This window comes from Rhineura floridana, chromosome 6 (assembly GCF_030035675.1).
Source record: "Rhineura floridana isolate rRhiFlo1 chromosome 6, rRhiFlo1.hap2, whole genome shotgun sequence".
Taxonomy (NCBI): Eukaryota; Metazoa; Chordata; class Lepidosauria; order Squamata; family Rhineuridae; genus Rhineura; species Rhineura floridana.
Genome location: NC_084485.1, coordinates 84,056,460 through 84,084,119, shown reverse-complemented (window position 1 = coordinate 84,084,119; position 27,660 = coordinate 84,056,460). Strand labels below are relative to the sequence as shown.

The window sequence follows — 27,660 nt, the reverse complement described above, 5'->3', positions numbered from 1 at the left end:
TATAATTTCTTTTATTTCTTATACAGTATTTTACTGTATTATGATTTGAATCCTATGGAATTACAATTGCTACAATGGGCAAAAAATAATTTAGTGGCCTATCAAGACTCTTAGCAATTTTCAGGTGGTCTGTGGGGAGAAGTTTGGGAACCACTGGCCTATGCCTCTGATGTGTGGGAGAACAACACTAAAATCAGCCAGGCCACATCATGAATGGGGAACCGCTGGCCCTCCAGATGTTGTTGAACTGCAGCTCCCATAATCTCTGACCATTCACCATGCTGGGTGGGTCTGAGGGAGTTGGAGTCCAAAATTTCTACCGCCCTCTAGGTATTTTGTATTACGATTCCCATCAGCCACAGCAGGCATGCCCAGTGATTAGGGATGATGGGATTTTCAATCCAACAACAACTGGAGGGCACCAATTTTTTAAGGCTGCTCTAGCCAGTCCACCATGGTCAGGATAGAGTAGGTCAAAATTAGTTTTAAAACCAAAGGCAGCACAGGATACATATGCTGGTGTCCCAACAGAGCTGGCACCACCCATGACTGGACCCTTGGGCAACAGCCTGCCTTGGGCCTGCAGCACCGTAGCCCAACACACACACCATACAGGTGGTGCAGGGCTAAAAAGCCCTCCTGGATGCCCCACCTACCTCTTGTATCACGTGAATGGCGTGAACACATAGCATGCATGCCTGCCATCAGCCAAGATGGTGGTGGGAGCATCAGCCCCTTAGGGAAGCCTCTGTTGCCATATTGGGTGATGGCAGGCATGCATACACAGTGCACATGGGATTCACACATGGGAGAGGTAGATGAGGCATGCATGTGGGCTTATTGAACCCCATGTTGTCTGCATTTGGGGGACTAGGAGGTCCCTCTGCAATCCGTGACAGGGTTGCAGGACCCGATGCTGCCATGGCTTGTGGAACAGCAGCGCCATCCTCCCACCATAAGGAGGGACTGTTTAGGGGTCCCTCTGGGCTGCAGGGGCCCTTGGCCAGGGCCCAACCTGGCCACCCTCTGGTGCCGGTGCTGTGTCCCAAATATGTGTTTTTTCTTCCCTTCCTTTCTTAAGCCCTAAAAAGCCCACTAAAGCACATGGGGAAATTTTAATAACCTTCCCAAAGCAGGACCTAGCCCCTGGGTTGAAAAAACAATGCAGAATTTAATCTCCTGGGGAAACCGGGCTCAAACAGATCGATTCACTTCTCTGCCTCTGTTAATGCTCCAGGCCTCGGAAAGGGGAAGGAGAGGAGAAAAGGAAAGTCAACACCAAGCAAATATTAGTTTCTGTTCGGAGCAGCTGCCGCTTTAAGAACTAATCCCGCCCCAAGCTGGAGGGAGGGTTCCCTAGCTGGTGACGTTTACCGCGCCGATTGATAAAAGCATTGGGATTCCCTGGCTGTGGACAGAGGGAGTGTGTGCGAAAGTTCCTGCGCGCCACGTGATTTTTGTGCGGGTTTTGGGGTAAGTGGAGGAGTGAGGGCGCCCCCTTTGTACTAAGCAAGCCATGGAGCCCGCCTGTTTCCTCTCGTCTCATCCTTTTGATGACAATATGATGAGCTCGGATTTGTACAAGCCTGCGCCGGCTACGATCGCTTCACCCAAGTCCAACCCGGTAGAGCAGCCTAAACCGGTTGAGCCCACCCGAATCATCATCGACCCAGTAACCGGCAGGTCTTATAGCAAAGGCCGTCTGCTTGGCAAGGTACGTATGACGTATTTGCTCTGTCCGGTGGGGTGTGGAGGGCTGTGCTGCGTGGGACGAAACGTATTGCTTAAAGTGCAGACGATCATGAAAGGCAGAGAGGTTTCCCTTTAACAATCCCCCTTCCCTCGAGTCCGGGCAGCGACGTAGAGATCAGTTAAAGCCGGCTGGCTTCCAGTGCGCGGCGAGGGCTTAAATTCTGGGACGTGTTAGTGATTGTAAGGATGGGTTTAAAAGCTATTTTCGATTTTCTACTCCCGAGTTTTGATGGGGGAGGCTGCTTGTATACGTGGTGGCCAACGGTGGTACTTGAAGCTTGTCATGAGAGGGGATCCAAAACCACCTCATTGCCTTCCGTGGCGATGTTTCCCTTTCTCCCCCTAGATAGTGCTTTCTCTTCCCAGTCTGTCTGTTCGCTCGCGTTTGGCGGTTTCCTTGCTGCCTAAGCTTCGGTTGAGCTGAGGCAGGCATGTCTGGGCACGAATTTCCTCCCACCCCTCACCTTGTGTGGTGCCTGAGGTGCAGATGGGGGCTTTAATATTTAACTAGTCCTAATTCATTTTCCGACTTCTTTCCCTTCAATTTTTTAGCGTGCTCTTTCTACAGCCCCCCCCCCCCTGCGCGATTTCTCTGCATTACGAACCGTCTCACTTTCTCGGCGAATGACGGGCGCCATTTGAATAAGACTAGATAGAAAAGATTAAGCTACAGATGCGAGTCTGTAGTGTGTGTGTGAACAGGAGGAGGAAAAGGGTTGTGGTTGGAGCTCCGAATGTTCTCCAATGTCAAGATGTTTCTAAAATATTATGAGATCATTATAGTCCGTCTGCTAGAACTTCTCTAAGTCTGCTATGATTCCATTTGAGGAAAGGGCTTATGAAACAGGACCTTCAAACCATTTTCCTTAGTCCTTCAGTGGCTAGCAAATTCATTTTGCAAAGCCCACCCTGAACAGGTGAACTCTTGTCTGTAGTAAGGTTTGGTAGAAGATAGCCTCTGTCTGGTAGTGGACCATTGACCAGTTTCAGCTAGACTTGTTTAGTTGAGGTTCTTGCAGATACTGCAACTATTGCCATAATTCAGCAAAGAGTTTATATTCTGGAATGTTTTAACAGAATGAATGTGTGAATGTGTACTGCCTTCAAGTTGATTCCCACTTATGGTGACCCTATGAATAGGGTTTTCATGAGGCTGAGAGGCAGTGACTGACCCAAGGTCACCCAGTGTGCTTCATGGCTGTGTGGGGATTCGAACCCTGATCTCCCAGGTCATAGTCCAACATCTTAACCACTACACCAGGCTGGCTCTTTAACAGAATAGTTGCGTTTTAAAGCAAAGGAACCCTGTGTGGGCACTCTTGTTTTGTACCACAGGAGGTGGTGTTTGGGTTTTTTTGAGGGAAGGGGGGAACATGTAAAGCTGAAATCTGCCTACTATGGGTGATATAGATTACTTAATCTGGATTATTTATAGCCCTATTTCAACAAAGTAGGTGTTGAGAAGAGTTTATAATATGTCTGCAATAACTGACCACAAGGCTTGGAACTTCTAGGGAGACTGGTTGGCTGGAGTGCTGGACTTGGATCTCGATTACCATAATTCAAATTTTGCTTGCAAAAAGCTTGTTGAATTATTTTAGGCTGGTCATACCCTCTGCTAACCCACTGCACAGGGTTAAGATGATGCTACTATGACCTCTGTAGAGGAAGGGTGGGTCGTATACACAAGAGAAAAACTTATCTGAAAACTGGAGGGTTGAATCCTCACACAATTCATGTTGTTTGGTTAGCAAAAATGTTCTGAATTCTCATGCAATGCATGCTGTTGAAGTGAAAGACTGGAGGTTTCAGCAGGGTCATGAGTGTCTGCTTCTTCTGCGTTAGAAGTGGATATTTGCTGATTATGGTTGTGAGGTTACGTGAAGGTGAGGTTGCCAAAGATGCTGAAATGGATTCAAGGCAAGGACTTCAGTGATTCAGTGCAAAGGGGCCTTCTGTCTGCTGTCCCCTTCAATGTCAAGGGCCTTCAGTGCTTCATTCATCCTTTGTTCCATTCTATTGCATCATTCCTTGGCAAATGCAAATTTTGTTCAGCAGCAGATTTATTACTGGAGTCTGCAGAAGCATGCAGTTTTTTGGTGACTTTCATAAAAGTGATAATGACAAAACATTTTAAAACAGTAAAATAAATACAGCACAATGGTAACAGATGTTGAGATACTGCATGACTATACTGGTCATATGCAAGCATGGATTTCCGAGACTATACATGTATTTTGTCTTGGAACTATTCTGATTAAGTATTTTTTTCCGAGCTTATAAAACCTCCTTTCTCATTGAGCAATCTATGTAATCAGATTTCAGGGTGGGGAGGGAAAAGTAGTAACACTTATAATGGAAATCTTTCCTCTTGGTGAGCAAAGCTGGCATTGTTACAAAGATTGTGCTTTGAAGGAGGAGGTGCATCCGTTGGTTGCTTTTGCCCTACATCAAACAATGTGATGTGTCATATGGAAAATCTGCTCATCATGTATGGGGGTGTCTTGGCACTTCCAAGTAAAGCAGAGCTAATGTCAAGTTTGCCCCGAGTTTGGCAGTGTGTAGATTTCCCCCCTTGTTCTTACTGGCCAGAGCTCTTTCTGTAATGATGATACCTAAGATGTGATTTTATCATGCTGAGAAACTGGTTTGTCTTTGTTCAAAATGTTGTATAGGTGTGAGGCTTATTTTGAGTGTAGCTTATTAAGGTGTAGGCTGCAGCAAAGATGTACTTTCTTTATGGCTGGAAAAACCTGTCACTAGTCATCCTTTCAGCGTTGGGTGTCCCAGTGAGTAGGGCTTGACCACGCTCTGCTTAAAAGAACATGATGCCAGTGGGTGTAGAGAAGCCCAAAGGAATAGAGACAAACTCTAGGATAGTGAGGTATAATGTGAAGTGAAATTATATATTGGGAGTATGTTCAACAGTGATCAGAAGAGAGAAATGGTATATTCAAAACCAAAGGTTTTGACTGCATAGCATGCTGAAATGTTTGAAGTGTGTGAATGTTTTTGTTTAAAAGCTGTGATTGGCTTTCAAGTTACACAAATTTGCTCATAAATGTTGGATTTTTTAATGGGCAGGATACAAATGCTAGACTTCCCTCTGTTCAAATTTCTTAAACTTGTCCCTCTTGACTTGGAACGAAACTGTTTCATTGTACTGTGCCATACACTTGGCCAAGGTTATAGCTTAAATATATTGTAATGACATTGAGGGGGAGGGAATGGGATGAAGTGTCTTGGGTGTGTTTTCAAAACTTGAATTTATGATGCTGGATCCCTCTCATTTTAAGCAAAGCTGAGAAGCCCATGCAGTACTTCAGTTGATATTTAGTCTGATCTTTAGCACTATGAAGCAGGGGGCTTGGTTGCATAAGTGGCTCTGGCTATATTCTGAAGGTGTCTGTCTTTAAAGGACTCTACAGGTGAGTTCGCTGTTACTACCATCTGGCTTGGCTCCAGTTTTGGTATACTTTGCCTGAGGTGATGAGGCAATGATCTCAGGCATATGTTAGATGTTTCTCACACTTAAAATTAAGGGTTGCCATCAGTCATGTGGTGATTGCATTTATGTGATCTCATCCTATTTAGAACTGAATCCAGTCCCATGGCTAATCATGTTTCCTAGCTATTTGTGTTCTGCTGGTCTTGTGATGGGCCTGCATGGTTTTCATGTTTCCTATCACTCAGTGCTCTTTGGAAAAGCAGAAAGTCTGAGAGAATGCAGAGTATGTTGCAAGCAGGCACATGGACAGAGGAAGCTGCTTTTTATGAAGTCCAGCTATTGGTCTATCTAGCCCAGCCTTTCCCAACCGGTGTGCCTCCAGATGTTGTTGGACCACAACTCCCATCAGCCTCAGCCATTGGCAATGCTGGCTGAGGCTGATGGGAGTTGTGGTTCAACAACATCTGGAGGCACACTGGTTGGGAAAGGCTGATCTAGCCAGATATTGTCTGTCAGGCGGCAGCTCCTCAAGGTCTCTAGCAAAAAGTGATATTTCCCGCCACCAGTTATGAGCCTTCTAATTAGAATCTTCTGTGTGTCAAGTATGTGTTCTGCCACTGAGCTATGGGTCTTCTGAACTAGGGATGACGCTATCCCATTAAGAATGAATGAAAAACAAGCAGTTGCTCCGGTAACTTGAGAACTTAAAAACAAAAGAAGAGCCCTAACACCTATCCTCCAAAGTTTGAAATCCTCTTGACTGATGTCAAGTTGGCTTAGTTTTGGTGTCAAGTATAATCATAACACTTTAGAGAAACTGGCCTAAGACCTGGCTACCCTGTTTGTTTTCAGGAAGTCAAACTGATGTTGAAGGTGCTTCAGGAAAATGGGTTGCTCTGAGACCCTTCAGGCGAGTTGCTAATCTATCAAAAGCAGTAAATGGGAATTTCTCTAGCCTACCATCTTGTCCTGAGGGCAGAGGAGAAGAAAGAAACTTGAGGAATTATCACCATCTAGCTCCCATAGTGGCCCTTCCCTCCTCCAACTGTCACCATAGGAGCATCTGCAGAACCACCTTGCCCTCAAGGGAGGGAGAAGAAGCAGTAACAGTTTCTTCTTTAAAAAGCTGTCTTTTTCCATTGTATGGTAACTTTTACTTAAAAAAAAGCAATGTGTGGTGTAGTAGTAATTTTACATAAACTGCTTTGTGAGGTCTGTCTGAAAAGCAATATATGAGTGCCTTTTAAAAATAATCATTACCTCATTGGTTTGCAGGGGGGATTTGCAAGATGCTATGAAGTGACAGACCTCTCAAGCAACAAGACCTATGCAGTGAAGGTTATTCCTCATAGCAGAGTGGCTAAGCCACACCAACGGGAGAAGGTATGTAGCTCAAGATTCCTGAGCAGAATGAGGATAGGTTGGGTGTTGGGCGTACCATAGCTATCTACTCCTGAACTTGCTGATTTTGATGATGCTTCTTTCAGATCATCAATGAAATTGAGCTGCACAGAGACCTGCACCACAAACACATTGTGAAGTTCTCACATCATTTTGAGGATTCAGAGAACATCTATATCTTCCTTGAGCACTGCAGTAGAAAAGTGAGTCCCAACTTTCCTTTCTCTACAGGGACCCTGCCCCTTCCCTTCAGACACATTTTGTTTCCATTATAGCCTCCTCTTCCAGTAGAAAACTGTGTTAGTTCCATGGTGCTCCTAGTTGTCTCTTACACAGCCTGAACTTTATCATTAAACAGTAGGATGATGTGCTAACAGAGCAACCGCCACTGGACAGTCAAGGCTTTTTCCACAGTCAGCTGTACTCCATATTTTTTGCACTGAGGACAAATGGCAACAGAAATGAGTGGTTTGCACTGAACTATTACTTGAGGCAGGCCTCAACCTTTTAGCTTGTAAATGCATTGTTCAGTGGAGACTTCCCATATGTACAAGGGATGAAGTATGGTTTTCTGTTATGTCTAGAAATAGTAGGTGGTATACCTTACTCCAGTACAGGGAATTTTGGGCTAGGATGTCTCTTGGTGTTTCAAAGCAGTAGGACAACTAATAGTGGCAGGCAGAACTGCTGGCATCAAATCCCTAAAAGTACTGGGGACCACATAGTTCAGGCAGACCTCTTGCTGCATCCTTGGGATGCAGGAACGTTCACTTCCAGAATCCTTGCCAATACTGGATTGGCACATTTGCTGCTTGCCATTTGATACTTCTGCCTGAGGTATCTGGCCCATTTTTTCATTGTAGCATGATACAGTGCCACAAACTCTTGCCTAAGAATCTGTCATACAGGTGCCCTTGGCATGGAAGCTGTGGCTGCTGTGCATTGTTCTCATGCTATATTAGTTGCTAGTTCTCTGTTTGCAGTTCAAACCTTTGTAAACATTAAGGCAGCTACTGGCATTTTAATAGCTTTGGCTAGTCCAGCAGGGATTACTTGTTGGAAAAGTGCTTGTACAGAAAGCATCAGGATCAACTCCAGGACTTGGAATAGGAACTTAATTTTGCTAAAATGGAGCTGATTATTGTGATCTGAAGATTTGTTTTCTCAGTGCACTTCCACTGCGTTCCTTAATGTTTAATAGAGTGCCTTTATCTTTATTCGGCATTCTTCTAAGCCTTGCATGTTTAAATCTACAGTCCGCACACCAGTTTTGTAATCACTGAATTATCTTTTCATTGTTGGAAGCAGTCTAGTAGGGTTTCAAAAAATTCCCTTGGATTTCTAACAAGCCACACGTTTAAAAGGCACATTGTAGAATACACAGAAACATTCACAATTAGAATCTGAAAAGAGATTTCTTTTGGTAGAAGCAGTAGAACATGAAGGCACATCTGTAACTGGACTTGAAAGTTTAGGATGGAAGGAAAAGAACCTGATATTGGAGGGCAGGGCAGATGGTCAAGTGTGAGATGGAAAGAGTTGTGGAATAATTGCCCAAACCACTATCTTGACAGCGTGACACTGGTCTGGTTCATACGTCATGTTAAGTCAAACCATGCTTGGCATGTGCTGAATCTGGGAGAGACTATTGCAGCTACTTTGGACCACTCTGGTCATTGCTGCTGCTGCACTGAATGCGTTGTCCAAACTCAGGCTCATGGTTTAGCTCTCCTGGACAAACCACAAGCTGCAAATTGTAGGACAAATCTTGGCTATAGCCTATGGCTAGTCTAGAGAGTTAAACCACAAGCCCAGGTTCAGCTGATGCATCAAACTATGGCTTTTATTGGGCACAGCGGCAGAATGTCTGGGGAGGAGCAAATTGGCAGTAATCTCCTCTCTCGGAGCTCACACAGTTGTGTAAATACGCTAAGCCATGGCTTAGCTTGGAGTGATGTGCAAACCAGGCTGTTACATAAAATGCTGAAGTGAAGCCAGTCACATACTCCCAGATCCATTTTATTACATTTATATTCCATTTTTCCTCCAAGGAGCTCAAGGCAGCATAACAAGGTTCTTCCTTCCTTCCTTTTTATCCCCACCACAACCCTGTGAGGTAGGTTAGGCTGAGATGTGGTTGGCTCAGGGTTGCCCAGTGAGTTTCATGGCTGAGGAGTAATACTTAAACAGCTGCACCTCACTGTCACTTGCATACAATCTACCAGGACAACTAGCCATTCCAATATGAATAGTAGTCTGTGGGTAGCATCTCTGTAGCTCAGTCTTTTCCCTTCCAGTCTTTGGCACATATCTGGAAATCCCGACACACTCTTCTGGAACCCGAGGTCCGATATTACCTCAAGCAAATAATCTCTGCCTTGAAATACCTCCACCTTAAGGGCATCCTGCACAGGGATCTGAAATTGGGTATGTACAACACAGCAGCTCTCTTGTTCAAGTGATACAATTTTTTTAGTAAGATCTCAAACTGACTTGGATAAAACTTTTGTACTACTGAGGCTGTAGTATCCTTCAGCATGTCTCCTTGTAACTGTATGCTAGAGACTGGGTTTGTAGATGCTAAAACCTGTTCAGGAAGTTCTGCTCTGTGTACAATAACTCAGCTTTGGTATCTAGGGAGACAAGTACTGAGATTGCTTGACACTTAGGACACTAATATTTTCTGCTGCAGGTAACTTTTTCATCAATGAAAACATGGAACTGAAAGTTGGAGACTTTGGTTTGGCAGCCCGACTGGAGCCGGTGGACCAGCGAAAAAAGTAGGTGGCTCAATGTTCCTTATGCTGCCTGGAACCCTTTCCTATTCTCTTTCTGTCTGATAGCTTACACCAGAGTAAAGAGGTCTTTCTTACAGTGTCTCCTTGTCCTGTCACCTTTTTTTTTAATTGCAGCTGTGCATGTTTTTGGTGGGGGTGAGGGGAATACAAGTGCACCAGGGACACTGGGACTTGAAATAGACTCATTTGCTTCAGTCTGGAACTTGGTGGTGAAAGAAACAATGTAGTTACTGTGCTTGCAGTTGTGTCTAAGGCAGAGGCCTCATGTTTGCACAGCAGAGAGAAACAATGCCAACCTTATCTTGGATTATGCCTTATGCAAAGTGTTGGCTGCTGCTATAGCCAGGATGGGCAAGCATACAGGATAGAAAGGAGTTGGGTGGGGGAGATTCTTAGACACAGCAGGGTTAGCAGCAAGCGGGTAGGTACAAGGGACATCGAGTCAAAGCTGTTGTAATTCTAATTGGGAAGCTGTGAATGAGACTTCTGAGAGGCCCATGAAGCTAGACAACATGGTATTGGCTGGTTCATTGTATGTTTAAGGGGAGGGCACCAGGTGGCTGGAAAAGGGAGCTACAGTGAACAGATCAGAACCCCAGCTGCAGTCTTGAAAACTGGCAGAATAAAATGATCAGTTTAGGGGTTTTGTTATCCACTTGATCAACTATCATTCTATCGGAGTAACTAAAATCTTGTACACCCAACGATTATGCTTAAACCATGCTCCATCCTGTGCTACTACAAAAGAGGATGCCCGTTCCTACTAACAGTAGAACTTTTAAAAATAAGAGAGCTTTTTTATATATACCCCTCCCCTCGTATTTATTGGAGCAGATGCTGTAACTCTCCCCAGGAACTTGCAGACTTTACTTAAATCTTTGCAGTAGGAAATAACTGGTGTGTGAGGCTGTTGTGGTGTGATAGTAATATTTCTGTTGACACTTCAGTAATGTTGGCTTGGTGTGGTTTGCGGCAGAAAGTTTTAACAGGGCATGCATGAAGCTGCCTTATACTGAGCCAGACCATTCATCCATGACATGTGAGGGATTGAACCTGGGATTTTCTGCATGCAAAGCACGTGCTCTACCACTGAGTCACAGCCCTTCCCCCTTGGTCTTCTGGCAGCAGCGAGGTGGAAAAATTTGAAAACAAAATCCCAGCTGCAGCCTGACTAATTATGTGTATGTTTCTTTTCCAGGACTATCTGTGGTACCCCCAACTACCTTGCCCCAGAAGTGCTCCTGCGACAAGGGCATGGACCAGAGTCAGATGTGTGGTCTTTGGGCTGTGTCATGTAAGTCCAAAGCTCAAACTCCATAGAAGTTATTTTATCTCTGAAGGCTTCTTGCAGGCCTGCTTCAGTTCTGCATCTTCTGGATAGTTTTGCTCTTTTGAATAGCCAATGAAAGGAAGCAGGATCCTTTTGCCAGTGTGCTCTAGCACAACTTAGTGCCTGCTTAAGTTTTGACATTTAAAGTACTAAAAATATAGACTACACCAAAAGTTGAGGGTGGGCAATAAATCCAAGAACCTAAATAGAAGCTGCAGTGAAATGAATTAAATGGATGGAAATGCAGAGGCTGCATGTGGCCAACAGTCTAAATTCCAGCCATCAACACTTCGCTTCAGATAGAGGATTTCTGTTTTCAAAAAATGCTTAGCAGTTCAGTGGCTTCATGGAAAAATTGTTAGGTAGCCACAGAGCAGCACTATATGTCCCACTGTCTGGGGCTCCAACAGATGGTAATTGAAGTGGGGACTCTTCAGCTTGGGAGGTCCCAGTGGAATATATACATGAGGAAATTGTTTGCTCAAGTATGTTGGGATCAAATAGCAAAAAGCTTCATAGGGCCCCTTGCCTGGTGCTTATTGCCTCCCTGTTGCTTTCTACAAATATTGAAGCACTTGTGGCAGCTTGGCAGGAGCATAGCACACCATGTTCTGCACCAGGTGAAGCTTCCCTCAATACTTACCAAGAGGAGCTTAAGAGAGAAAGTGGGGACTGTAGCCTTTCACTAATTGATAGAAGGCTGAGAGCTTTGCTAAGTGATTAACATGGTGGCCAAGGGCACTTTTTTTTTAGTCTTGAGTTCAGACTACCTGTGTGTGTAGGCAAGGCTGGATCCCATCAGTGATAAAAGTCTTGATCTGAGTATTCAATACAAGTTGTTTATATGCTAAATATGTTCCTAGCTTAGTTTGACTGCAACTAAGTCCATGAAGGCTTGCCCAAAATAATTGCTTGAGTGTCTTTCTGGGCTCTATGCAAGGGGGGGCAGTTTTAAGGATAAATCTGTTTACTTAGTGAGGCTCAAATTGCCACATTCTAGTTGCTAATCTTTTGCAATCTATTTACAGTTTTTTCAGAATAAATGGAAAAAGTGGCTGGTCTGTGGTGCACGGCTGGCTGTTTAGCTCAGGTGCTATTCAGCAGCTTTCCTGAATGTCTTTTTTTTAAAAAAAAAATATGTTTGTGCCTTCAGCTGTCTTTGTCTTAGTTAGCCACAGCTTCCTGTTTAGTTTTCACAACACGGTAAATGGAAATTTATCTTGAATGCTGGAGGGGAGAGTGGTCTTGAAACAGAGTGGCTGTGTAGGGGAGACTTTGCCTTGTCTCCTTTCCTAGTCCGCAGCTAGGCACAGAACCCTTCTAGAAATGCTTGACTCCTAAAAGGCCTGTTAGCTCTCACCACATGAAGGAATTATCTTCTGCTATCCGGAAGTGCTTCCGGTCTGTGAGTACCTGAAGCAACAGCAGTGTCTCATGAGCTTCATTACAGGGAACACTTAAGCTGGGTGTTGCCTCACCAGCTTCCTCCAGAGTTGTTGCTGAGTCATGTGCCAATGGTGACTGCAAGGTAGCAGTGTTCTTGAGTATCTCTGGCTTCTAGTCAATTTACCACTTGCCATTTTCTTTCTCTGCACCCCCCAATATGTCTCCTCAGGTACACTTTGCTGTGTGGGAACCCTCCTTTTGAGACTTCTGATCTCAAAGAGACCTACAGGTGCATCAAGCATGTTACATACACAATCCCAGCATTCCTTTCCATACCAGCCAAGAACCTGCTCATCGGCATCTTGAAACGCAACCCCCATGAACGCTTCACACTGGAGGAAATCTTGGACCATGAGTTCTTCACCAAAGTGAGCAGCAGTCTTCATGCGTGTGTGTTTTATCTTCTGGCATATTATGACTGCATAATATGATGTCAGGTGCATCCATATCTTTTGCTTGGTGTGATATCCGCTTGGATGCGATATCCTCTTGGATGCAAAGACTTCAGATTCAAATGATATCTATCATTGGGCACCACCAGTATAGGGATGGTGGTGTTCCTATTTATAAGGGTGTTAGCTCTTATGATCTTCCCCACATTGCAATTTAGATAATTACATCCTGCTTCTAATTAACAGTTAACAATCCTCTGATGCCATTACTCTTTGCCCTGGCCTGTGCTGCTGGGCTGCCAGATTATTATACCTTTTTCAAGGGAGGATGTCATTTAGAGGACATCTTTCCCAGCACTACTTGTAAAACTTGTGAATATTAGAGCCTTCAATGAAAATTACCAAACCCTGTCAATTGGTAATAAAGGCTGGAAGAAGCTGCCGTTGGCCCAACATACTGTGTATATTCTGTTCTGATACATAACTCAACTTTGCTAATAGTTTTCTCAACTTTCAAGGGGTACATACCTGATAAACTCCCACCCAGTAGCTGTGTGATGGTGCCAGAACTGAACCCTCCCAACCCTGCCAAGAGCCTGTTTGTAAAGGTCACAAAGACGCTCTTTGGGAAAAGGAAGCCCAAAGGTAAGTTGCACATTGACCTTTCATTTTAGTAGTTGGCTGAAGTCACTGTAAATACTTAGAAGGCAAAACGAAGAACATAAGAAGATCCCTGCTTAATCAGACCAAAGGCCCACCTCGTTAAATGTTCCATTCCCACTGTAGCCAACCAAATGTTTTATAGGAAGCTCAAAAGCCAGACATGAGCTCAATAGCAATGTGTCAGTCCTGCCTAGAGGTAGCCACTGGCTCTCCCTTTGGCTTGTGTGCATTTTTTGCAGGATTTGGGAGACTTGGAGGTAGAAGGATTGACAACAAACTCTAGACAATGTAGCCCTTTGCCACCTGACGTATGAAATGTAAAAATGTGGGAAAGGAGGGTTGTCACTTGGAATCCTAGATTCACAGTTCTTGTCCTGCCCCAGTGGCAAAGCTAGAGCGATTCTTAGAACTTCATGTTTGGCCCTAAACCCCTAATGTATGTATTTAACAGAGCCTATTTTAAGCAATATCTGCATGTCTGTCCCATTGATCTCGTGTAGGATTATGTAGTTACTCACCCTCTTTTCTTGTTTTAGTTAAGAAGGCTCCTTCTGAAGACAAAGATGACATTTCCAAGTTGGTAACAGGTCTTGTGAAGACCTCCATCTGTAGGCAACTGAGTCATAAAACTGTGGAAGGGAATGAGGTAAACTAACTGCAGGAACTTGGCTGGTCAGTTATGTCTTTGGGAGGAAGGAAAGAGAGGCAAGGGAGTTATCTGGGTAGGTATTGAAACTGCCTGGAGTATGTGCTGACCATACCTTTGTATCTCCTTAGGTCACTCCCTTTAGTGGTCAAAGTCCCAACTCTAGCCCAGTAGAGACTGTAGCGGAGGAGGGTTCGCAGAAGTCTATATCCAGGTCCATTCGTGGGACAATGGCTAGTAGCTGTGAAGGTGAGAAGTGGCAATGTCTCAATTAGCAACACCACCTTAACAGTGTATCTCAGACAGATGGCATTACTATGTGTCAGGACTATAGGGTGGCAGGATGACTTTAAGGAGCAAAGTGGAAAAGCAGTTCATGGTGGATAACGGGGCCCATGGGCAGTTTGGGATCTTGAGCAGACGCACTCTAAACTGGCAGGCTTCAATCTTGCAACTGTTACCAGTCATAGCTAAACAACAAATCCATTCTTCAAGGCAGGGTAACTCTGGATGTGGAGACAAACAGGAAAGGCTATTGCTGTCTCATCCTTCTTCAGCATTTCTGGGAAGTTTTATCTCTGTCCATTGTTGGATAATGGATTCCTGGGTTAGATGGGCTTTTGGCATGGTCCACCAGGTCTAAATGCTCAAAGCTGGGTTGGAAATAACTTAACTCGGATACAGGGAGCCTATGGCCCTCCAAATGTTGTTGGACTCCAACTCCCATCACCCTCAGGCAGTATGGCCAATGGTTGTAGATGATGGGAGTTGTAGTGTGTGACGCCCTTCCCTGGCTCTCCCTGTCAGGTTCCTACCTGCTCGTGGTTACTGCCTGTCACTAGGCACCACCAGGGACTCTACCAGTCCGGACTGTCTTTTTTAATGGTTTCTCTCCCCGCTCTAGCATAGACCTCACCAGATCCCCCTGCTAGGCAGCACCACCAGTCACGTCCTATAACCCGTATTCCCAGAGACTCTGCCTGAGTCTCTCTATCAGGTTACCTCTGTGACTGCGTGCTTAAGCTGTCCCAATCCCTTTGTATCAATGCAGATAATCCTGGTTTGCTCTGAATACTTGTGGTGTTATTCTCTTCACCGCTGCCACCATTTGTTACCCTTCAGCCTTGGTATTTACCTTACCCTCCCTTCTGGTCTGTGGAACCCCAGCCAAGGATCAGGCCGTTGGTAAACAAATATATTTATTAAATAACAGAGATAACAAGATTACTTTATAAAGGCACTTAAGCATATGGTTTCATCTATTCCTGAGGTACTGGTCTTAGTATTAATCCGAACTCCACACTCTCCTCACATCCACCAACTCTCCACCCAATCTCCTCTCAAAAACCCACCAAAACAACCCACTCACGTTCACCGTCCACCCAGATTTAACTGTCCTCCTTCCATTTATACCCTCAGCCATTCTAAACACTCAGCCAATCATCCAGCATTCTACTGCCCATTCACTCCCCCCTCCACTTTCATTCCACTTACCATGTATCTCCTATACAAACAGCACTTACCATATATACACTAATACATGAACATCACATTTCCCCCCCCCTAAAAATAACGGCAGAGTATTATTCCTGTTCCAGGATTCATACGCCGTGTTAACAAATAAAACAAGTCTCTCTGGGGAAAATGTCTTTCTTTGTTCCTCCGTCTGGTCACGTCACTGCAGTCCCAGCCACCTGCCTTGACATCCATCGGCCAATACATTGTCCTTGCCTTTTATGAACTGGAAGTCCACTTGATAGTCTTGTAGGGCCCAGGACCACCTCTGCAGCATAGTATTATGGTTTTTCATAGTCTGTAACCATAACAAGGCCCGATGATCCGTTGTTACCGTGAATCTTCATCCCCACACGTATGGGCGCAACTTATTCAGTCCCCACACGACCGCTCCTTTTGGACCGATGAATAGTTTTTCTCCCTCGGCGTCAGCTTGCGACTCAGATACGCCACTGGATGTCTGGTGCCTTCTCTCTCCTGCAGCAAGACGACTCCCAGCGCGAGGTCTGACGCATCTGTAGCCACGATGAATGGTTGCTCATAGTCTGGTGCTATTAATATGGGTCCTTGGCACAAGGCTTGCTTCAGCAGATCAAAAGCCTTCTGACATTCATCCGTCCATACCACACGCTCAGAACACTTTTTCTTTGTCAATTCATGCAAGGGGGTTGCGATTTCCCCAAAATTTTCCCCAAACTTCCTATAAAAACCAGCCACACCTAGAAATGCCCTAACTTGCTTTTTGGTTAAGGGGATAGGCCACGCTTGTATTGCCTCCACCTTGCTCCATAAGGGGGTGATTTTCCCACTCCCCACCTTATGTCCTAAATAGATTACTTCCTTTAGTCCAAACTGGCATTTCTTAGCTTTTATTGTGAGGCCTGCCTTTCTTAATGCCTCTAATACTGTTGTCAGGTGTTGGACATGCTCAGGCACCGACTTGCTAAAAATGGCCACGTCATCGATATAGGCCACTGCAAAATCTGACATGCCTCGCAACACAGTATTGATTAGCCTCTGAAACGAACTTGGTGAGTTCCTTAGTCCCATGGGTAAGGTCACAAACTCATATAACCCATCTGGTGTACTGAAGGCAGTTTTGGCTCTGGATTGCTCGTCTAGTTCCATTTGCCAAAATCCTTTACAGAGGTCTAATGTAGAGATAATAGTTGCTGCCCCCAATAACTCTAATGTTGCGTCTACCCTGGGCATAGGATACGCATCTGGGACCGTAATTTTATTGATAAGCCGATAATCAATGCAAAATCTTGTCGTTCCATCTTTTTTCGGAACCAGGACAATACTTGAGGCCCAGGGACTGATAGATTCCCTGATCACTCCTAGTTCCAGCATATCTTCGACCTCCTTTTTGATCTTACTCAAAACTTTCCCATTCACACGGTACGGCATAGATCTGATTGGGGCATGATCTCCAGTATCAATGGAATGTTTGGCTATACTGGTTCGGCCAGGTTTATTGCTAAAGAGATCCCCATAGTTTTTGAACTCTCTCAGAATCTCTTCTCTTACTTCCTCCTGCACCTCCTCTGACCATTCCAATTGATCTACCCCTCCTTTGTCTTTGCTTTCCTGTACCAAATCTGGAAGTTCAGGCCCACTTCCCTCAGGGAATAAGGTAACTTGCAACACCTTTGCATCCCTGGTATGGTAAGGCTTTAACATATTTACATGAACCACTTTGCTTTTGTTTAATTGGTCTGTGGTGATTACATATGTCACTGTGTCAAGCCTTTCTCTTATGGTATATGGTCCTTCCCAGCTAGCCTGTAATTTGTCATGTTTCCTGGGTATGAACGCCATAACCATATCTCCCACATCATACACACGTTCCCTGGCTGTTCTGTCATACCAGTAACTTTGCTTCTCCTGTGCTTGACTCAAATTCTCTTTCACTACTTCCATCATTGATGTTAATTTATTGCGGAATTCCAATACAAAATCTACTACAGATGTTTTGTACTCTCCCAGGGTTCCTTCCCATGAATTTTTTAACAGTTCCAAAGGTCCCTTCACTTTTCTAGTGAACATCAGTTCAAAGGGTGAGAAGCCTGTTGACTCTTGAGGGACTTCTCTGTATGCAAATAAGAAGCATCCCAAACGTTCATCCCAGTCTTGTGGGTGATCTTGAACATAGCTTCTTATCATGCCCTTCAAAACTCAATTTAATCTCTCAGTTAGCCCATTAGTGGCGGGATGGTAAGTAGTGGTCTTTAGATGTTTTAGACCACAACATTTCCACATACATTGCATCACTTCTCCCATGAATACACTGCCTTGATCCATCAGCACTTCATGAGGGAAACCGAGCCTCATAAAGATTTTTAATAAAGCCTCTGCCACTACAGGGGCTTCTACAGATCTTAGTGCTTCTGCGTCTGGGTACCTGGTGGCAAAATCCACCACCACCAATAGATATTTCTTGCCATGCCTTGTGGGTTTGGAAAAAGGGCCCACCAAATCTATTCCCACTCTATAAAAGGGTTGTCCAATTATAGGAAAGGGCTTTAAGGGTGCCTTAGTCTTTACTCCACTTTTTCCCACCTTTTGGCATATACCACAAGATAGACAATGTTGTTTTACATCTTTGGAGATGTTTGGCCAATAATAGTGCGCAGCCAATCTCCTCTTGGTCTTTTTTATTCCCAGATGTCCTGCACATGGGACATCGTGGGCTACCTCTAGCAATCTGGTTCTGTATTTACTAGGTACTATCAATTGCTTCACTGGTTCACATTCATCCTTTCTCTCAGCAGGCATCCACAGTCTATATAAAATCCCATTCTCACACACAACTTGATTCCTCAGTTTGTCAGTGAAAGGAATCTGTTGGGTCAGGGCTTGCTCCTTTATTTGCTTCAAACTGGTATCCTTATCCAGTTCTTCTCTGAAATGCTCTGTTTCTTCCCCAGAGACCATTTGATACAGTTTGTCTCCTTCAGCAGGCCTGCCAAGGGTTGCTATGGGGACCTGAGGCTCGCAAACAGATTCCACCCTGTTTCCTTCAGCCCCTTTTAACATGGCTTCTGTTTCTCTGCCAAGTTGTTGTCTGGTCACCACATATATTTTCCCTTGTGCCCCCATAACATCTCTTCCCAGTATCACTGGTTCTTGTTGTTGGGCATTAATACCTACTTTATATTTGCCCTCTCGGCCTCTCCACTCCATTTTCACTAGGGCCATAGGCAAGCTTTCTGGTCTACCCCTCACTCCTTGAATAGTCACCGTTTTCTGAGGTAATATTTCCTCAGATTTTATTAAATCTGGCCTCAGTAACGTCTGAGCGGCACCAGTATCAAGCAATGCCCAATAATTTGCCCCTTGTACACTCACTTCCTCTCTCAGACTTGAATCAAGGTCTGTTACTTCTGTCCAGTTTATCTGGCAGAACTGAACCTTTTTCGTGGTTAGATCTTTTGGTTCTATTTTTACTGCCCTTGCCTGAGCAGGATTACTAATGGGGTTGGCAACCTCACATTGAAAACATAGGTGCCCCGGTCTACCACATTTATAGCATAATTTCTCCTCTGTTTTAGGGTACACAGATCCACTCTGGGGTGTCCTGTGCCCTTCAGATTTTACTGGAGGACTCACTCGCTGTGGTACCACATCCTTTCTGCCGCCACTATATGGTCTGGGTTTAAAATCTCTTGATGTTTTCCCCACCCAGCCAGTTCTATTGGAGGCGAAGTGATCCGCCATCTCTGCGGCCTCCTGCACCGATGTAGGGGAACGGTCTTTGACCAGGAGCCTTATTTCTGGTGGTAACTGATGGTATAATTGATCCAGTATCATGAGGCTTTTCACCTCTTCCACTGACTGAGCTTTGGCACTACTCATCCACTTTCCAAATATATCCATCAGCTTTGCTCCCAGTTCAACAAAAGACCTCCCTGCTTGGATCTGACAGTTTTGGAATAACTTTCTAAAATAGTCAGGTCCCAGTCTGAATCTTTTGTAGACTGCCTCTTTAAACTCAGCATAGGTGACGGGCCTGTCTGAGGGGAAATATTGGTATACCTCTGCCAATTCCCCTTTGATCAGGTTTGATAAATACTGCATGTATTTATCGTCAGGTAGCCCCCACAACTGAGCTGCCTTTTCAAAGGTTGTGAGATAAATTTGAGGATCTTGACCAGGCTCATAGACAGCAAAGTCCTTTGGAGTAATTTTTATTTTTGCTCCATCTCTGTCTTTCCTTGTCTCCTCAGAGTGAAATTTCTCTCTATCCAATTTTAATCTTTCCCCTTGTATCTCAGTTTCCATCCTCAACTTCTCAGTTTCTAACTCTCGCTGTTTATCATTCCCATTAGCTTCCATCCTCAATCTCTCAGTTTCCATCCTCAACTTCTCAGTTTCTAACTCTCGCTGTTTGTCTTTTTCCTCAGCCTCCCATCTTAACTTCTCTCTCAAATACTCTATATAAGCGGGATTGCTTAAGTATCCTTCTGGAGTCTCTTCCCTGACAGGTTGTTTTTGCTGGGCAGTTGCAAATCCTATAAGTGCTACCCTCAATTCATCTACCTCTTTACCCTCGTGAGGTAAATTGAATGTTATGCACTTCTCCACCAGCTTCTCTCTTTTCATTTTTATATATTCAGCCATGGTGTTTGAGTTCACTCACTCTTTGCCACACACTCTTTGCCAGTCACTCTCACAAGAAATCTTGTTTTGTTATTTCTGTTTGCCACACCACTGTTAGGGATTCTCTAGTATTCGTACCACCACTACAGCCAACATCTGTGACGTAGTCTCCTTTGTTCGTATCCCACCGCTACTGCCACCACCTGTGACGCCCTTCCCTGGCTCTCCCTGTCAGGTTCCTACCTGCTCGTGGTTACTGCCTGTCACTAGGCACCACCAGGGACTCCACCAGTCCGGACTGTCCTTTTTTATGGTTTCTCTCCCCGCTCTAGCATAGACCTCACCAGATCCCCCTGCTAGGTAGCACCACCAGTCACATCCTATAACCCGTATTCCCAGAGACTCTGCCTGAGTCTCTCTATCAGGTTACCTCTGTGCCTGCGTGCTTAAGCTGTCCCAATCCCTTTGTATCAATGCAGATAATCCTGGTTTGCTCTGAATACTTGTAGTGTTGTTCTCTTCACCGCTGCCACCATTTGTTACCCTTCAGCCTTGGTATTTACCTTACCCTCCCTTCTGGTCTGTGGAACCCCAGCCAAGGATCAGGCCGTTGGTAAACCAAATATATTTATTAAATAACAGAGATAACAAGATTACTTTATAAAGGCACTTAAGCATATGGTTTCATCTATTCCTGAGGTACTGGTCTTAGTATTAATCCGAACTCCACACTCTCCTCACATCCACCAACTCTCCACCCAATCTCCTCTCAAAAACCCACCAAAACAACCCACTCACGTTCACCGTCCACCCAGATTTAACTGTCCTCCTTCCATTTATACCCTCAGCCATTCTAAACACTCAGCCAATCATCCAGCATTCTACTGCCCATTCACTCCCCCCTCCACTTTCATTCCACTTACCATGTATCTCCTATACAAACAGCACTTACCATATATACACTAATACATGAACATCACATAGTGCAACAACAGCTAAGGAACCACAGGTTCTTCAGCGCTGGCCTACATTGTCATGCTGAGCGATTAAGGTAGCTCCAGAAAATCAAGTCTTCCTTTAAACACAGAGTGAGATCTTCCTTCAGTAAAAATGAATTTCCTTTACCACTCCCATTTGAAATTTGAGCTTAGAAAGCAAAAAAGTCTCTTAAGCTTGGCTCATGTAAGCTGATCTTGTATCAATTTCCCTTCTTTCTTTCTCTCCCTCCCTCCACCTTTCTAGTATTTGAAGACTGTGCCACAGCATCATCTGTCATTGAATCTGCCATTGGTCTTCTGAAGAACTGTCTGTCTCTCATGCCACCAGGTAATTGAAGCTTCAGGAGAATATCTCCTCACAGATGCTGTATGGGAACGCTGGAGACAAATGGAAGAACTGCTTCTTAGATGTTAATATTAAGGAAGGAAGAACAGATCTTGTAGACTGCTTATGAGGTTTTTAACACAACTTCAGCTACAACATTGCAGGCATAAGGAATGACGACTATGTAGGAGTGGGCACAAAAGATAACTTGTTTTGGTCTTTCCTCCCTTTATTTCACTATTGGACTTACTAGAATGGCTGTCTGCATCAGTGCTTGAACTGCAGGGGGCCGGAGAGAGTTTGGGCCCCCTTTAATTAATAAATAAAACTCTTAATTATTGTATGTAGAAAGGGCTGTTATGACTTGGCTAAAATGGAAGAGTTTAAGTGATACTTTTGGATTTCACTGAAGACTCCTGTAACATGAGAACTGGACTGTAGCAAATGTTTGGAAGGAGCAGAGCATTCAGGGTCTGACTATTTGTTCTTCCAGCTCAGTCTTGTCTGCAATGCCTCTGGAGCAGCTCTCCAGAGTTTCAGACCAGGGTGGGTGGGTTATTCCCAGCCGTAACTAGAGAAGCTAGGAATTGAACCTGAGACCTGCATTCCAAACAGATGCTGTACCACTGAGCTGTAGATCTACCCTGTCACAAATGTCCTGTAGTACTGCCAGCCTGATACTTGCCACCTGCTTTTTCGGAGCATCCTGATGGAATGCAATGGCTGCAGGCACTGGGGTATATTGGAAAACAAATTGTCCAGCAGTTTATTTCCAACATCGGGGGGTGGAAAAGATGAGATGCTGATCATGTTCATACACAAAGCATGTCCTTTTCTCCTTCAAGCCCATTTCAGTACCACCTTTGGCATGAGTTAACATTATACTAACAATTTGAACCTTTCTCCTAGCTTTACTTAAATAGGTTTTTTTTGTTTCCTATCCAGCTGAGAGGAATCCTGCTTCTCTGGCCTGCCATGAGCATTTTGTTTGGGTGAGCAAGTGGGTGGACTATTCCAACAAGTATGGTTTTGGCTATCAGCTCTCCAACCATAGCATTGGAGTCCTCTTCAACGATGGAACTCATATGGCCCTCTCTGCCAACTGGAAGTGAGTAGAAGAAACAGATTGAGGCTGGGAGTGTTCATGGCCTATCTTAACTGGGGTACTAATCTTCTGATGAGGTGGTGAGGCAAACAGCAAGATGAAACAAGAATCAAATTCTTGAGTAACAAGGCATGGGAGAAGGGGCTTCCCCAAGCCTCAGAGGAATAAAGTGTATCTTCATGATCTTAAGGTGGTGGGGAACAGTCTAAGTTTGTCCTCATGGGGTTTTGTCTTGGGATGATGCAGAAAGCCTGTTTCAATAAGTCACAGACAACCTTTCAGGTCATATTGGGAGCCCTCTTCTGGAGCACAGCAGAAGGCCCACTTCCATTAACTTTAACTTCAAAGTTGTATAGGGTCTTCTTGGTACAGAAGCTGACTCTTGCTACCTAAACCAAATTGTTGGAGGGTAGCGTTTACATATGCCACAAATTGAACTGGGTACTGTTCTTCATTCGATGCTGCCATTTGTAACCTACTAGCATCTGGTTCTGGGACACTCGGCTTCTATAGCTAACTGCTTGCTCTTGTCCTTCAGGAAAGTGCATTACAACCTGACAAACAGCAAGCATTTCTCTTTCCCGGCATCAGCTGCTCCTGAACAGCTACAAGGACAGATGGGTGTCCTGCAGTACTTCGCCTCATACATGGAACAGCATCTCATGAAGGTGAGTAGCTGCCTGGCTTGGCATAGTTAATATGTACATACGCACAGTTGGTTGCATTGGCTTGCTGGCAGCTGGGAAGTATCTCTCTTGAAAGTCTTCTGAGTTACGTTTGAAAGCACAGACTGTTTCATTTACCTTATTTGCCAGGCTTTGGTTGGTGGCTCACCAAACACAAAAGTGTGTATGTGGTGGGCTCTTTACTGCCTATTCCAGTACAAACAAAAGGGTTGTTTTCTGCTCTGGAGCTTATCTGCTCCTTGCCTTGGCTTGGCAGAGTGCTGGGGAAGAAGTAATAGTGGAAAGTAACTGCTGGGTCTAGGCCAGCAATCTATTAGTGATTCTCTTAACTTCTTTCTCTCTCCTCTTTCCCCCCACCCCGCAGGGAGGAGACTTACCCAGCATAGATGAAACTGGGCAGTTCCCGCTGCTGCTTCTACAGTGGGTGAAGACTAATCAGGCCTTACTGATGCTTTTTAGCAATGGAACATTTCAGGTAATGATGTCACCAAGTCCTTCTGGCAGATTGGATTGGCCCTGTGTCTTACCTACTAATGGTGGAGCCCCTAGGGAGGCAGCACATATTGGCTCTTAATATCAGCACTTCGGATCAGCTGTTACTTCATCAGAAAGCTCTGTTAACTGATGTTTGGAATGTACCTGTAAAATGACCCCTCCTTCACTTGGCTTTGTTGAAGAGTGGAGCACTTTTGAGAAAGTAGATACTGGGCTACTTGTTTTGCAGAATATCTGCAATTTATTCTGACTACTTTGATTAGCAAGCTAGCTAAATGTGGGCTGGATGGAACAACTATCAGGTGGATTCACAGTTGGCTCCAGAATCATACTCAAAGAGTGCTTATCAACAGTTCCTTCTCAAACTGGGCAGAAGTAATGAGTGGGGTACCACAGGGCTCGGTCCTGGGCCCAGTGCTCTTCAACATTTTTATTAACGACTTGGATGAGGAGGTACAGAGCATGCTTATAAAATTCGCAGATGATACAAAATTGGGGGGCATAGCTAATACCATGGAAGTCAGAAACAAAATTCAAAGGGACCTTGATAGGCTGGAGCATTGGGCTGAAAACAACAATGAAATTCAACAGGGATAAATGCAAAGTTCTACACTTAGGAAAAAGAAACCAAATGCACAGTTATAAGATGGGGGATACTTGGCTCAGCCATACGACATGCGAGAAGGATCTTGGAATTGTCGTTGATCACAAGCTGAATATGAGCCAACAGTGTGATGTGGCTGCAAAAAAGGCAAATGCTATATTAGGCTTCATTAACAGAAGTATAGTTTCCAAATCGTGTGAAGTATTAGTTCCCCTCTATTCAGCACTGGTTAGGCCTCATCTTGAATACTGCATCCAGTTATTGTCTCCGCACTTTAAGAAGGATGCAGAGGAGGGCAACAGGGATGATCAGGGGACTGGAAACCAAGCCCTATGAGGAGAGATTGAAAGAACTGGGCATGTTTGGCCTGGAGAAGGGAAGACTGAGGGGAGATATGATAGCACTCTTCAAGTACATGAAAGGTTGTCACATAGAGGAGGGCCGGGATCTCTTCTCGGTCATCCCAGAGTGCAGGACACAGAATAATGGGCTCAAGTTGCAGGAAGCCAGATTTCGACTGGACATCAGGAAAAACATCCATATGACAATGGAACCAATTACCTAGAAAGGTAGTGGGCTCTCCAACACTGGAGGCATTCAAGAGGCAGCTGGACAGCCTTCTGTCGGGAATGCTTTGATTTGGATTCCTGCATTGAGCAGGGGGTAGGCCCCTTCCAACTCTACTATTCTATGATTCTACTCTGCCATTTTTAAGTAGCAGCTGGTGCCTTGTAATTATGAATTTTCATGTACTTTAAAGCACCTCTGCAAATACTTCAATGTATCTGATTCCCATAGACTCTTTTTTCAATCTTGATTCCCTAGCACTTCAGCAATTTAACTTCATTTTGTTTCCACTTAGATGGAGATGTCTGCAGTGGAGGGAGGGACTACCATCTATGTTCGGCATATGCTAGCAAATAACTAGATGCAGGCAGTGATTGATGGTCCCAATAGGGTGGGATGTTAGAAATGGGCATAAGTATTAAGAAAGATCTATTCTTTCCTCTCCTTTTTCTAGGTGAACTTCTATAATGATCATACCAAGGTGATCTTTAGCAAACCTGACCACACCTGCCTCCTCACCTACATAAATCGTGACAGGAATTCCTACACCTACAAGCTCAGCAGCATTGCAGAGCTTGGCTGCTCACCAGAGCTTCAGCGACGGCTCAAATATATCCTCAAGCTGCTTCAACAGCGAGCGGATGTATAAGACTACAGGGTAGACTCTGGTATGCTTGGACCTTCTGTTCTTCCAAGAACTGTAATGTTAACAATACAAGAGGTGCCAATTCTAAGACACCAGATTCCAGAATTCTTTCTTGGTGGATGCCTTTCTAGAAGGGAAAACTTCAAAACCAAAACCGTGCACACATTGTGCCAAGCCGCTCTTCAACACCCATCAACTTCTGAATGCCTACCCTCTACTGCCTCTTTTTTTTAAAAAAAACAAAAGGGATTTTGTCACTTGCTTTGACATGAGTGCTCCAGTCCATGCTAGAGAGAAGGTGTGGAGATAAATGCCTCTAAGTTTTACTCCTGTGTGGCCATTGCACAGTTGGTTATGCACATTGGGTCATGTGGGATGGGTAGGAATCTGTGATCCATACACCCTTTGGGGAACAAGTACTAAGGGCAAGTAGGGGGAAAAATAACTTTTTTTTTTAAATTAAAGTTGGTTTCTGGGTTTTGGCCAGTGCTAATGCAAAATCTGCTGTGGAACACGGCATCCCAGAGCCTGATGGGTAGAGGGCATGGAGTTCAGTCCATGAATTCAGGCTTAATTGAGTAGTTTCAGTTGTGAGACGTTTCAGGCTCTTGCAACACTACCACTGGCTACCCATGGACTGCAGCTTGTTGCTTGGAGTTGCATCACTTGCCCAATCCTTGGCTGGTTCTAACTCATGAACCAAACAAGAGAGCTGTAAATTGGGAGTGGCTTCTTGGCTAAGAAGGAGAGCCTGTGCAACGAAAACAGATACAGCATAGGTGACTTCTGCCAGAGAACCAGGCAAATTGCTTCCCTGCTTTAGTCATAATATAGCTACAGCAATTCTTGCGGGGGACTGTTGTTGGCTGAAGTGCTAGCTGGTGCTCTTTTCGAGCTGGTAGGGAAGAACTGCAACAAATTTGGCAGGAACAAGGGTAGGATGTCTGACTCTTCAGCCTTAAATAAGGGTCAATTCAGGCTTCAGGTGTTGCTGCTAAGCACTTGAAGCTGCGAAGGTACATGTGGGATAATGGAACTAGTACACTAATTAGGCAAATGGGACTCCCTTTTTTCTTTTTGCTGAGACTGTGAACACCCTGTTTGTCTCAGTTTCTCGGCTGCTTTCACTCCAAAAGGCAGCAGAGGGATTCTATACATTGCTATGGTACAGACTTGAACAGCTTTAGTGAAAGCTGCCTGTTTTGTGTTTTGAATTTGACAAGACTGTTTGTTCAGCTATGGAGCCTAAATGGTGTGAGCATCCTAAGATTTATTTATGTATTTATATGAACTATTTATTTTGCACCTGTGTCCTGTCAATCATGCACACCACGCCTCCCAAAACCCAGCAGCTTGATTACAATAAAACTCATTTTTATTAAAAGCAAAAGAGCAATTGCTGCTTCATTATTGGTGAATGGAAGCCTCGGTGGGGCCTAAGATGAAGCAGATAACAAGCTGTATTAATATGTTGTTCTAGGCTGCTATATTTTCCTGCTCACATTAGCATGGTCCCATAGTAAAATGGCCGGACGTACTGCATATGCAGTGGACATATATCATGCGCTAGCCAATAACTTGCTCTCCCCTTCAAACACTTGTGTTCATGTAAGTATGAAGTGACGCTGAGAAGCAGTTTAAATGCCAAAGGATTGAGAACAGAATGTGATACTTGCTGTTTGTACAAATCCACAAATTCCCTTGGGCCATAGCCCTACCTGCAGGTTCATGCCTTCATCTCTTCCAGAGGGATGTTGATCTTTGGCAGTGGCCAGACAAGCACTCTTAGTTACCTGTTATCTTGCAGCTGGTTTCCCAGGCAGAGGAACTTCTATCATTAGCTATTTGAGACTGACTTCATATTCCTGTAAGCTAATGTTTCCTGTATGTTTCCTCCCATTTTACTTGTTCTCTGTCCCTAATATCCCTTTTTATCCCCCATCATCAAAAGAACAGGACAAAGGTGAGCAGCCATCCTGCAGGCATCTGTGGCTGTCTACATAAGAACCAGAATTATATTCTATAAATTACAACTTCTGACTAACACAAGCCAAGAACTCAAGTGGAGAAGGTTTTCTAGGGGCAAGCCTTTCCTAAGTTCAGATGGGGTAGGGTTAGGACCATTGGGATTCATAAGCAGAGGGAAGGGCAATAAAATATCTATATACCGCTCAAGAACAAGTTCTCTTGGCAGTTCACAATAAAAATGTTAACATACAACAAATCATAAGAACAATATAT

The 27,660-nt window shown here is 44.4% G+C and overlaps 1 protein-coding gene across 1 annotated transcript; it reads left to right on the top strand.

The window, feature by feature from the left end:
* Window positions 1-1,398: 1,398 nt before the first annotated feature.
* On the top strand, window positions 1,399-26,816 carry PLK3 (polo like kinase 3). Its single transcript, XM_061632822.1, has 15 exons — window positions 1,399-1,714; window positions 6,476-6,583; window positions 6,688-6,804; window positions 8,899-9,028; window positions 9,294-9,381; window positions 10,598-10,693; window positions 12,345-12,543; window positions 13,086-13,212; window positions 13,767-13,876; window positions 14,008-14,125; window positions 21,236-21,319; window positions 22,262-22,424; window positions 22,960-23,089; window positions 23,472-23,582; window positions 25,228-26,816. The coding sequence occupies exons 1-15, from the start codon at window positions 1,517-1,519 to the stop codon at window positions 25,420-25,422; spliced, it is 1,974 nt and encodes a 657-aa protein (XP_061488806.1). The 5' UTR covers window positions 1,399-1,516; the 3' UTR covers window positions 25,423-26,816.
* The last annotated feature ends 844 nt before the right edge of the window (window positions 26,817-27,660 follow it).

Coding starts and splice junctions, on each gene's coding strand:
- PLK3 (XM_061632822.1), top strand. CDS start 1,517: ATGGAGCCCGCCTGTTTCCTCTCGTCTCATCCTTTTGATGACAATATG. Junction 10,694..12,344: donor TGGTCTTTGGGCTGTGTCAT/GTAAGTCCAAAG, acceptor ATGTCTCCTCAG/GTACACTTTGCTGTGTGGGA. Junction 23,583..25,227: donor TTAGCAATGGAACATTTCAG/GTAATGATGTCA, acceptor TCCTTTTTCTAG/GTGAACTTCTATAATGATCA.